Source organism: Hemicordylus capensis, chromosome 4 (assembly GCF_027244095.1).
Source record: "Hemicordylus capensis ecotype Gifberg chromosome 4, rHemCap1.1.pri, whole genome shotgun sequence".
In the NCBI taxonomy this organism is placed as follows: Eukaryota; Metazoa; Chordata; class Lepidosauria; order Squamata; family Cordylidae; genus Hemicordylus; species Hemicordylus capensis.
Window position 1 is genome coordinate 216,504,513 of NC_069660.1, and position 13,366 is coordinate 216,517,878.

A 13,366-nucleotide genomic window follows, 5' to 3' on the forward strand; every position below is an offset into this window, starting at 1 on the left:
AGGATTCAAGGGGAAGGAAACCTGAGGAGTTTCTCAGGACCTGGTTTCTTTTTATTTTAAGAATGAAAAGGCCAGCCTGGTTGAGGTGTGTGTGTGTTGTGTTTGTGTGTGTTTGAGACCAGCCTAGAGTGATGACTGGTCTTCCTGATTTGGGCCTTGCCGGGAACTCAGTATAGCATCTGTATAGAGAAGGTAAACGGGGAGGTGAAACTGCTGTGATCTACAAATTCCATCTTGCTCACTGGGTGCCCACTCTGACAAACTACCTCTGTCAACTATTATGCTTGCTGTTTCTGTTCTAGGGGATAGATTAGGAATATTGGAGTACTGCCAACTTGCTACCTATTGAAATTTCTGGGGAGCTCACATATGTGGTCTTGGTCTTGGTGCTTTCAACATTTACACCGCCTTGTTAGGTTGCTCAAAACATAGTGGCCACCATATGACTGTCCTCATGTACTGGCATCAGAATATACTTGGAAGATCATACACTAGAGTTGGTCTTTTGTTCTTTTGAAATATTAACTGTGTCCATTTTTGAGTAGGGATGTGAAAAACATTTTGACATTAGAAACTGACTGTTTCAAGTGTTTCAAGCTCAAAACAAAAGTAAAAGTAAAGTGTGCCGTCGAGTTGGTGTCGACTCCTGGCGACCACAGAGCCCTGTTGTTTTCTTTGGTAGAATACAGGAGAGGTTTACCATTGCTATCTCCCACACAGTATGAGATGATGCCTTTCAGCATCTTCCTATATTGCTGCTGCCTGATATAGGTGTTTCCCATAGTCTGGGAAACAAAACAAACTGCCCTTTAAATAAAGGGCCTGTTTCGAGCTTAGAACAAAACAAACCCATTTTGAAGGCCCATATTCCTCTTGCTGATTGGTTTTCTGACACTGGCTTGAGATCCAATGGGGGTTTGGGGGAAAGGTTAAAAATGTGTTTAAAATCCCCTGCTTGCCCATTTCTGGTGGGCCACTGTGCGAAACAGGATGCTGGACTAGGTGGGCCTTGGGCCTGATCCAGAAGGGCTCTTCTTAAGTTCTTCTTCTTATGTTCTTTTATGAGTTGGGTGGTAGGTAGCACCCATCATGCACCTCCCCCCTAGCCACTTTGGTGTCCCTAGAAGCTACCCATGGGGAACAATGGGGTATTTCAAGTTTCCCCATAGTTCCCTATGGCTGAAACACTCAAAACGTTTCGAGATTTGTTCTCTTGAAACAACTGGGACGACTGCTGCTTTGACAAAATGTTTCGGCCATCTGTGATTTGTTTTGAACTTGAAACAAAATGCAATATCTGTTTTGTGCACATCCCTAGTTTTGAGCTGAACTTTTGAAGACTTCTGTTGAGTGGTCCCTCTGATTTTTCCATTTCTGTGCAGAATGAGTTTTGTTCTGGGTGGCGGTATCAAGGCACTGTGTTCGCATATGCATTCAGAGTGGGGCCTTCCTAATTCAACCTGAGCGGGATCTAAAATTAACTGAGCGGACATCGGAAAACTTGTGAGCGCATGCACGTGCGCACACCCTAGAGGGAATAGTGCTTCTGTTAACATTATTGGAGAAAGGAAGTCACAAGTGATTTCAGGTCTGCATGTGCAGACTGTTAAAGTAATGTGAACCATTAAAAGTAATTTATTTTGGTAATTTTGGGGGGAAATATTAAAGTTGATTAGATTGCATTCTGTGGAATATTTGAGAACTTAACCTCTAGTATTAAAAAATTGAAATTTGTAGACATTCTCTCAATGTGCAATCTTGGTGTCTTACTGCACAATTCTGTGCATATTTACTCAGAAACAAGTCCCACTGTATTCAGTATTGTTTACTCACTCCCTAGTAAGCTTGTTTAGGATTGTACTTCTAGAAGCATTAGATTATTAGGATGTTCACCAAAAGGCACGCTATGTTGTCTGTGAATGCTTACAAACTGTCAGTGTTTTGGAAGGGAAAATTACTTTCCCCAATATCTCCTATGTATGTATACACCATAGTCTCTACATGTGTATATAGCTTTGACCTCCTGATGTTAAACATTTGCCAATTCTAGTGTCATGGTTGCTAACACTACATTGATGTTGTGGCAGTTTGCCTCATCCATTTGCTGCCTAAGGAAGTTTCTCAGTTTGCTTTCTGTTCATGGTCTGACCCTGTACATCTTGGTTTTGTTGTGTAAACAGCATGCATGGAGAGCTTTAATGTGTTGCCCCTGCTGGATTCCTAGTCCATATCTGGGCCTTCCACATATGCTGTTTCATGCAGGGTCAAATTGTACATTAGCAACATATAGATGGACAGGATAGAAATGACTGATGTTAGTATTCTTCTTGTTCCTCGTGCAGTATTGGAATTAACTGCTCTTACAATAACAGAGCTGTAGCTCAGGGCTTGATGAATCCCAGGCACCAGGGAGCCATGTCACCTAGAAAGTTAATTGTGGCATCTCGGCTTGGCTATTCAAAGATAGTCAAATATTTTATTAATTTCCCCAGACAGCCCTGTTTCTGCACTAAGTATTTTACTTGTCAAGGCCTGTTGTAGCTTTACTTAACATTTTGATTCAAGGTCAATGCCCAGGTTTAATTTTTGAAAATACATGCAAATGTGTGTCATCCCATCTGTCATCTCATTGCCAGACTCCGTATAATTTGAGAGATATGGTATATTTCAGGATTGCAAGTGTCCAAGTAGCTTCTATATCTGCAAATATTTTGGTGCTCTAGCTAAATAATGATTTGCTGGTTTGAGAATTATAGTTAAATTGTCTCCTTAAGTATGGCAGGAATGAATACTTGTTTCTGTTAAGTCTTTTAAAAACTAATGTTTCCTTAATTTGTCAAGTAATTACTCATTATAGAAATAAAGTGACTGTAATATAATCATTTCAATATACTAGGACTACAATCTTGCACACTGTCAGGCTACCCATTGAGGTCAGTAAGATTTAATCAGTCAGTGTGCAGAATTGCAGCATGGATTATTAATACTGTGTTACATCGGTAGAGAAATATATAAGCATTATTTGTGGTCAAATAATGTGCTTTCAGCTATAGACCAAATTTCTTCATATATAATGTTAGTAAGCATGCCATACAAGAACAAGGATAATGCATTGTTGCTCTATAGCACAAACCAAAACAATTAGTTCTTGTGTTTCATGAGCACTAGTAAAATATTCTTGAGCATTTTCTTTAAGTAATTTTAAGTAAGCAATTTAAGCATATGTAAACTTGTAAGATGCTTCATCTTAAAAATGAGTAATTATACAACTCTGAAGTTGTATTTTCAAATGATCTTCAATAATTTAAAGCATGTTATAGATGGATTTGATCTTCTAGTTGGATGATATTAGGATAACTGAAACTTTTAAGCTTTGTGTATCCTTATTTCTTTTTAATTTGCTGTCTCTCTCATGTGACTGTTAAATTTAAGCTGTGTCAATGTATTTTGCAGGCCATGGAAAAACTCCAAAAGATGCTGCTTCTGTTCGAGCTACACATCCCATACCTGCTGCTTGTGGAATATACTACTTTGAAGTTAAAATTGTCAGCAAAGGAAGAGATGGGTAAGACTATTTCATCGTTGTTTCAAATGCAGCTTGCTTCATTTCATTTCATGTCAGCCAGTGTGGTGTAGTGGTTAGAGTGCTGGACTAGGACCGGGGAGACCCGAGTTCAAATCCCCATTCAGCCATGAAACTAGCTGGGTGACTCTGGGCCAGTCACTTCTCTCTCAGCCTAACCTACTTCACAGGGTTGTTGTGAAAGAGAAACTCAAGTATGTAGTACACTGCTCTGGGCTCCGTGGAGGAAGAGCGGGATATAAATGTAGTAGTAGTAATAATAATATCATTTATCAACCTGCTAAATAATAACTTTAATGAACATGCTGAAACATAAGATTCTAGAATGTTATGTATACCACTACTTCAGTTTTGATGAAAGGTATAGGGATTTAATGACAGAAATCAAGTGGTCTCTGCATATTTGAAGGTTTAATCTAAGTTATTGGACTGAAGGCTTTTACCACTACAGACCAACATTGTATCTTCAGTTTCCATATAGATAATTTGATTTCTCAGGATTATCTAGCTGACTGCTTTTTACGTTAAATAAACTGAATGCATTGCAGACTGACACTTTTAATTTTCACTGGTAATTATTTGCTTTAACTAGCAAGTGTAGTCTTGAATTTCCTGAGCAATTCATAAGGGAGTTCCACATGTGCTGTATGACAGCATGTGCATAATACAGATGTTTTTATGAACAGAGGCATAGCACCTGGTCACTTCTTGGTTTGTTCTGTCCTTTAACCCAAGGATCCTCAACGTTGGGTCCCCAGATGTTATTGGACTTCCAACTCCCATAATCCCCAACCAAAGGCCACTGGGGCTTGGGATTATGGAAGTTGAAGTCCACTAACATCTGGGGGCCCAGCGTTGAGGATCCCTGCTTTAAGCAGTGTAGCATGCTCAGGTTTTGCTTTTTGATATCACTCCAGAAAATTCAAACGTTGTAGTTTATTTTAAATATACCATCTTATGGATTGGGAGTGTGGCAAAGAACTAAAGGGTGTTTGATATTTTTCTTGTGTGATATTTTCCTGCTGAAAAATCTCGTTAGAGCTGCTATTTAACCCCAAAGATACCAAATGGCACAATCAGGGTTCAGTTCATTGATTTTTGATGGGAAAATGGTGTAGAGGTAAAGGGTTCTAACTCTTTATCTCTGTGCTGCGGTTCCAATCCAGATCAGGCTCCTGTTCGGGTACTATGCTTAGGTAATATATGCCCCAAACTAGAGCATGGTGCACTTAACATTGTATCTGCTTTGGCTGCTATTTACTGTTCTTGAGATTTAGTTAGTTAATGTGTCAGGTGGTAATGGATGGCTTTGTTGTTGAGGCCTAAGGATGTTGACAAAATGTTTGAAGGTATATATCTTACCACTTCATATACATCTTGTCTTATAAGATTGAGCAGGGATGGGCTGACCAGTTGAGTCTTGGGGGTTATAAATGCTTTCCTGCATGAAGATTTTTATGGTACGAGACCAGAGAACAAATAGAAACGAGGAGAATGTAGAATTACAGAAAAAACAATACAGCTTATAGCTTACATTACATCCATTTACAATATTATGGATACACTAAATGAATACTCCAAGACCAATACTTCCCCTGACTGTATGAGGAGACAGTTCTGGTTGCACTAAAGGAAACAGTTGTGCAGCTACTCCTGAAATTTTTATGCTGGATCCAGAGGATTGTGCCAAGTATTAACTAGTTGCTAACATACTCTTCTGGGGCAAGATGCATGCCTGAATGGTAGCCCAACAGTTTCTGACGTTCTTGGATCACACTGATTATACAGATCATTCTCCAGCAGAGGATAAGGAGTGCAACCAACAGCAGGTTGCTCCTAGATAGAATTAAATCAAAACAAGAGCCCTGGGTCGCTGACCTCCCCCCCCATGAGTGGGAGGAGCTTCTACTGAGAGCTCAGTTCCTCCCTGTCTCGCTCCGAGAAGGCAGGGTAGCCTCGATGGTCTTCAGTTTTCTTCTATTTCTGGCCTTATGGCCAACTAAACCAACTAAAAATATCTGGAATATTGATCAGGGAAGGTTTTTCTTTGAACTCCCTAGCCCATGGAGCAACCGGCTTAATTTAAAAAAAAATGTTTTTTTAATTAAGCCGAGGGGAACATGTCTACCAGGGAGTCAGGCCCTGAAGCAAACCGCTCTGAGGCGTCGACTGTTTCTGCTGGGCCTGCTTGTGAGGCTTGCAATGCAGGCTTTGGGGCTGAGCCATCACATTAAAAAATAATAATGGTGGAAGGCTCAGGCGTGCCATGTGCCTCCTCCATTTTGGGTGCAAAAACCCGCTTGGCAGCACCGCTTGCTGAGGGAGCCACATCAGTGTCGTCTTTGTCTCTGGCTGCTGCAAGTTGGGAGAACTCTGAGGAGGGAGGCTACATTCCATGCCTCTTGGAGGAGGAGGAGGATTGTGAACAGCTTTTTGTGGGGGATTACTCCCTTCCCAGTAATGTGCAGCAATGGCTGCAAAACATGGTGCTGAGGGAGGTGAAGGGCCTATTGGGGCAGCAGCAAGCCTGCCACAACGAGGTGCAGCACACGAAAGGTTTTTGGTGCCAAAGTGGCCCCAGTTGCTACAGCCCAAACACCCCATTCCTGCTCTCATTAATCAGAGGAGTCCGAGTGAGGATCACCAGAACCAAGGGGTTTGGGCAGGAGTGGATTGGGGAAACCATGTCTGGATGGTGCATTGCCAGTAGTGCCTGATTCCCCAACCAGAGTCCCCATTCAGAACCATCACACTTCGCCTTTACCTCAAGACTTGCTTAGAACAGTCAGGTCTGACAGAGATGTCTCCTCCACTTCAGGGGAATCTAGTTCGGGTGATGACTGGCAATACTTGTCTGAGGAAGAGCCGGATGGTGAAGTGGCGCCCAGTAGGCTCTTTAAACAGGATGACTTCAATGTTCTTCTGCTCAAAATGCTTAGAGTGCTAAAACTGGATGCCACTAGCAGTGGTGAGGGGCAGGGAGGCGCTTCTATTGAGGGAGAGTCTCAAGTGTTTCCAGAATCAAGAGGAGCAGATCTCCATATGCCATGCCAGAAATTCTTTAGGAAAGCCTTTCTGGAGGAGTGGAGAGCCCCAGGGGCTAGTAAAAATCTCCCACATGTGCGAAGCACTTGTATTAATTTGATCACAGTGCTATGGACCTCTTGATTTCCCCCCTTATTTATGCCCCAGTGGCGGCTCTGGTCAGTGGGGCAATATTGGCAAAGGATGGGGATTATTTCCTCAATGATTTTGAGGACAAGTGCTGCGATTCCTTACTCAATCGATCAATTCCTTTATTACAGTCTCAGACCAGCACAGTTTACAAACAGAAGCCCAACAAAAAAATCTACATAACCTATAGGGTTATGATACAGTAGTTAAGCATAAAGGTCAGTTAACAATGATTCTTAATGAACTCTTAACGAATTTTACTGGCTATTGAACAGAACTTAGCCACATTATAAGCTCTCAGTCCATTCTGGTCAGTTAAAAGATAATCAAGATAAAAAGAATCTGTACAACCTGGATGGCAGCTAATAAAAGGGGTTTTATTTTTTCCTCCATATATCTCAGTAAAATTGACAGTAAAGGAGCACATGAGCCATTGTTTCAATATTTCCTGATTTGCAAGGCATTGCATCATTCCTGTGTCAGAGCTCTACGGTATTTTGGCACCGTTATCTGGTTTAGTTATCTGGCAGGGTTGAAACTCAGAACTTGTTGCCCAAATGGACACCAACATGAATAGAGCCTTGTTTAATTTGATGCTCCATGTCATATATTCTTCGTCTGAGTTTGACCCTAGCATTTTCATACCCTAGTTTTATTGGTGCAAAAGGGGAGAAACCATTATGATGCAGCCTTTCATCCAGCTCTTTTCCACCTGGATTGATAGATATCCTTTAGCACAAGTGGAGCTAGACCTGCAGGATAGAAAACCAGCTTCATCCAGAATTCGAAGATATTAATCCATGCTCTGGCCTCTACGTTAAGTAGTCCTGCTTCCAGACAGCACTGGGCACACATTGGGGAACCTGAAAAATGTTCCTCAGGAACTCAGATTGCACAGCTTCTCCCTTAGAGAAGTTAGAGTACATGCCAAGTTGAGCTCCATATAGGAGCTGTGTTCGTACTTTGGCCAAAAAGAGTTTTATTGCGGAGGACACCCCGGGAGCAATGGAAAGATTGAATTGCTTGTGCACTCTTGTGTGCATTCTGCCTTACATATTCTCTGTGTGCACCCCTTCTATCTGAGGACTGGGACTAAGGTATTTGAAATATTTAACTTGTTCTAACCTGTGACCAGTTCCGAATCTTTGGTCCCTTTACAAACACCAGGATCCTAGTTTTGTTAGAATTAATTTCTAAAAGTTATTCTTTGCAATAGGTAGCAAGAGAGTGCAAAGCTCTTCTCAGCCTATTGGACAGCATCATCTGCATATAGAAGTATAGCAAGATGTCTGTCTGCTAATTTTGAGGGATAATGGTCTAGATAGATTATCTAAATGGGAGACGAGAGTTAATATAAAAGTTAAATAGCAGCAGAGCCAAAATACATCCCTGTATGACTCCCCTGAATGTTGGTATTTCCTTGGTGAGGTGTCCCTGAGTGCTGCACTGCACCCTTACATGAGTTTTTGGATAATTTGAACATCAAAAGAAGTAAACAGCGGTCTACTAATGATCTCAATAGCTTACACCAAAGTTTCTCGCTGGGGATCAGGTCAAAAGCAGATCTAAAGTCAACAAATCCTGCATATAGAGCAGAGCTGGATTTGGAAGTATATTTTTCTACTAGATGTAGTATTAAAGCAGGGTACATAACAGAACAGCCTGCGTGGAAGCCAATTTGCTCCTCAGCCAGGATATTTTCAGAATCCATCCAGTCTAGTAAACGCTCATATAGATGTATGCCTAGCATACATCTTGCTCACTATACTGAGAAGAATAATAGGTCAGTACTTTTCAGGTAGCTTCCTTTCACCCTTTTAATAGATTGGGATTATTGTTGCCCCTCCCCAGTCCTTAGGGACATGTGCAGTCCTATGTATGAAAGAAAATAGAGGCGCTAGGACTGGGACCCACCATGCCAGATTTTTCCTGATTACTTCCGCAGATATGTAATCATTGCCAGGGGCTTTGCCAAGTTTAGGCTGCCTTGCTCAGGATTCTATTTCAGTACAAGACACTGGTGGCCACTCGGGCAACTGACCTGCATCCAGATCTAGGCTTGTGACAGCTACTTCATCTTCTTGTGCAACGTTTGGTAATGCTCCTCCCATACAGGTGCAGGTATAATACAATCAAGGTAGGATAACGCACGCGACAGATGGGAGGCAACTATACACCAAAACAGGGATGAACTTTATGCCTTATTCCATGGTTGCATGCAGCCTCAGCCTTGCCTGTGTGGGCAGCTATGGCAATTTCCCTATTCGCAAGGGCTTCCATTATGTGGTCAAAGGAACTGATTGACCTGGTACCTCATGGTAATCCACGCCTGAAGCAGGGACTTACCAAACCGCATAATGCTGCTGCATATGTGGCAGATACCAGTATAGATTCTTTGCAGTTCTCTGCACGTTCCTTGACAGGAGATGTGTTGGTTAGATGGCAGCTCTGGTTGAAAAATTGGCAAGTGGATCACAAGCCCAGGTCTAAACTGGCAAACTTTCCTTTCGCAGGGGGAAAATTATTTGGGGAAGCATTGGCCCCTGTCCTGAGACAAAAGAAAAGAAGAAGGCTATGCCATCTTCGACTATCAAAGAGGAGCAAAAGGATTTTTGGCAAACAATTCCTTTTGTAATTCTTGTCCCTTTTGTGTTAGGGGGCAACCTAGACTAGATCGTTTCCAGTGGGACCGGGATAGGGGCCTAGCCAGGGATAACACCCAATTCAAGGGTCAGCAGAACATCAAGGGCTTTAAATGCCCACAGCAGTGCCAATGACTCAGTTCCTCCTCTGATTGGGGGCTGCCTGCAAACGTTTGCTAGTGTGTGGGTGCAGACGATATCAGACTGATGGGTTCTGGAGTCCATCAGGGATCAAGTGAACAGTGCGGTGGTGGTCTGAAACTCGCACTGGTATGTGCGCAGTGCTAGTCCGAATGTACAACATTATTTCATAAAATTCATTAATAACAGTGAATGGATGCCAATGCTACATTAGATAAGCTCAGCAATTTCAAAGTTGTAATTAATGTTTTTCAGGTGATTATATAGGAGGCGTGTGAAAGGGTACATGTGTTTTACTGATTTATTGCGTGCTAGCTTAACCCACACAGAGCATCTGCGCACTAGTACTTGATTGCTACCCTCACCCCCACCACAGCCGCCTCACCTCAGAGTTGTCTCTACTCTCACCTGAGCTGCGCTCCTTCTCCTCCATCACCCTCATCCCTCTTGGTTGCTCCTCCATCCTGTTGCTCTATGCCCCTCACCCCTCTTGATCGTGGCTGCTGCGTTGCTAGTGCCGATTGGCCAAGCCGCAGACTCCTAACCCCCAGAGATCTCCTCACCTGAGCCCTGCTTATCCCTGCAGGAGTAGCAGCAGCAATGGCCCAGGCCCTTCCTCACTGCTGCGGCCATTGCTGCTTGTTCCCCTCAGGACACTGACAGGCTTGGGCCCGTCCCTTGCCACTGCCAATGGCCTTTGTAGCTCTGAGCAGTGGCGACAGTTGACTTGGCCCTTCCTCGCTGCCACCCTGGCCACTCATTTTCCTCAGGACATTGACAGGCCCAGGCCCATTGCTTGCCCTTCTTTCTCTCTCCTCCACTCACTCCTCCCCTCTGTCTTTCTTCTCGTCCCTTCTTTTTTCTTTCTTTCTCTCCGTTCTTGAGTTAATGGAGCTTGTTCATCTTGTTTCCTCAGCTATTCCACACAGTGGCAGCCTCCTCCTGAAGGGGCTCTTTCCTCCCCCACAACCCCTCTCTTTGCAGACCCCTGCCCACTATCCTTATAGATAGATTCTTCTCTCCTCTACAATCTTCCCACCAGCAGCAGCTGCATTCCAACTGACCTTAACCGTCACAGACTCCTCTTCCCTATCTGCATATGGAATTCCCAGTGCCCAATCACCACAGTGCTCCTGCTCTGTTACCTCCAATTGGTAAAGCACTGTGTTGGCTTGCCATCATGGCTTGCCATGGACCACCTAAGCCTTTTAGATAGATAGATAGATAGATTCCAATAAAATTATTTCCACATAAAACTTTGAATTTATTTCAGTAAAATAGTTAAAGCACGTGAAGTGTCTTTGATTCCCCTCCCCCCAAATATTTTAGTTCAACTACTTGGCTATTTCAAAAACTTTAGAGATAGTGCGGGGAATCAATATGATGGTGGGTTTTTTTTTGTTTTTTGTTTAACTGCATAACTAGGTCAAATAACATGACAAATCAGATCATAATCTAGGGCATCAAAAAAACTTGTATAATTTTTTGAGGGGGGAGAGCAAATGTTCAGCAAATGGGCAAATTTCTCAATTCAAATTTTTACAGAAAAACTGCATCTCTGAATATCTCTGCTGTTTGAGGTTACACTTAGTACAAAACAAAGCTACTTGTTTACTGACTGACCAAGTGCATGGAATATGCATCGTGCCAATTTTGAAACGGCCGATTCCAAGCCATTTAGGATTTTACAGGTATCTCCTCCTGTTTGAATTTGCCCAGGCTCTAAGAGCCCATCCTTGTTGGTCCTGCTCTTAAACCCCTCACACCCACCCTGCTGTCTGACATGAAGCAGATGGTGACCAGAAACGGCTGCCTCAGTTATGGCACCTTGTGTGTGGTGTTCTCTTCCCACAGAAGGTCACCATCTCTATATTATTTTCATTGCCAGGTGAAACCATTTTATTTGCCCAAGCCTTTTAGATATTCTTGGTTTTATGTTGAGCTTTTAAACTTTTTATCTTTTTAAAGATAATGTTTAAATTGTGGTGTGTGTGTGGTCTATTAATTTTGTTGTGTACCACTTAGAGCTTTAACTGGAAAATGGCTGTTTAATGAAGACAAATAATTATCAGAATAAAAGTGGTGCATTGCCGCTCTGATTATCTGTGTTGGGATTGCCCAGAGGTATGCTTGTTCAGGTGTCAGGACTTGACTTGTCTGAGTTTGTGTTAGTTTTCCCATTATAACAGTATATGTATCCTAGTCTGTACTGTAGTCACCTTAAGTGGCTCAGCAGGGAAATGCTTGACTAACAAGCAGAAGTTTTCTGGTTCGAATCGCCGCTGGTACTATCTTGGGCAGCAGTGATATAGGAAGATGCTGAAAGGCATCATCTCATACTGTGCGAAAGGAGGCAGTGATAAACTCAGGGCTCTGTGGATTCCAGGAGTCGAAATCGACTTGACGGCACACTTTACCTTTACCATTATCATAGTCTGTAGATTAGGATCTAGCAGTCTGTGGCAATAACTGCTCTAACCAAAGTTACCACCATCTTCTGCAGGTAAGGTACAGATTAGGGATGTACACAAAACAGATTTTGCATTCTGTTTCAGGCTCAAAGCAAAACACAAAACAGCCGAAACGTTTCATCAAAACAGTGGCTGAGTCGGCTGTTTCGATGAAACAACTGGAAATGTTTCGAGTGTTTTGGCCAGAGGAATAATGGGGAAACTCAAAATACCCCATGGTTCCCCATGGGTAGCTCCTAGGAACACCAAAGTGGGTTGGCTGGTAGTGCATGATGGTTGCTACCTAACCCACAAAAGAAATGGGCAAGTGGGTGATTTTAAACAAATTTGTAACCCTTTCCCCAAACCCCACTAGGATCATATGGAGATTTTAGGGAAAGGTTAAACGTTAGTTAAAAATCACCCACTTGCCCATTTCTTTTGTGGGTTGGTTGGTAGGATAGCACCCATTGTGCCCTACCACCCAACCTACTTTGGTGTCCCTAGGACCTACCCATGGGGTGTTTCGAGTTCCCCTATTATTCCCTAAGGCTGGAACAAGTTGCACTCCGAGTGCATGCACACAAGTTTTGCATTGCAATTTGTAAAAGGGAATCTGTCCCTCCCAACACAGTGCACACATTTCAAACAGTCCAAAAATAAACAAAAAAGTATCACTGACCCAGAATTCACTGCCAGCCAAGTGCCTGTGCTGCAGTAACATCATTGGCACAAGTTGCTCTCTTAAACACAATTATGGCTCCTTGCATTATTTCCTAGCATTGCAACAGCTGCCACAGCAGCACCCTTACTTTGCAGCAAACATAGCCATAAGATGAACTAGAACAACGTCAGCCTCATTTTTTGCCTGAGTACACTTTGCAATGCAGATTGCAGAACAGACAGTGAAGCACACGTTAGTTTCAAGGCCAGACATGGAGCTTATCACAGCAATCACCAAGAAATATTATACAGTGTGTGTGTGTGTGTGTGTGTATGCACACAGAAAGAGTAAGAGAGTGCTGCAACTATCCATTTCTTGCCACAACACTATCTCACAAACAAAACCAAGCACAACTTAAGGAGGGCAGCCACCCATTCTGCCTTTGTCAATCTGAGATCCAGCAAAACCAGATATTTATAGCAGCAGTAGCACAGCATATTATACTCAGTTCTGAGAAAAGAAAACCACAAAATCAAACCTACATACCTTCCTCCTCTCCTGTCGTGATGTATCTTCTTCTTCAAGAGAGGCACAGTATAAGGGCTCTCTGCTTCCCAGTCCCTTTGAATACATTTTGGATTTGAAATTCCTTTCTTTTGTTTTCCCGCTTCCTCCTCCTTCACCTCAGGCAGTGGGAGCAGAATTGCCCATG

The 13,366-nt window shown here is 42.7% G+C and overlaps 1 protein-coding gene across 2 annotated transcripts in view; it reads left to right on the forward strand.

Moving 5' to 3' along the window:
• The window catches only part of RANBP9 (RAN binding protein 9), a 69,467-nt gene that overhangs the window by 7,519 nt on the left and 48,582 nt on the right, over nucleotides 1-13,366 (forward strand). For both annotated transcript variants that reach the window (XM_053250841.1, XM_053250840.1), the window contains exon 2: nucleotides 3,454-3,565. Coding sequence is in view for 1 of the 2 variants with exons in the window: in XM_053250840.1 (XP_053106815.1) it covers nucleotides 3,454-3,565 (112 nt within the window). In the remaining variant the exon portion in view is untranslated. The remainder of the gene's footprint in view (nucleotides 1-3,453; nucleotides 3,566-13,366) is intronic.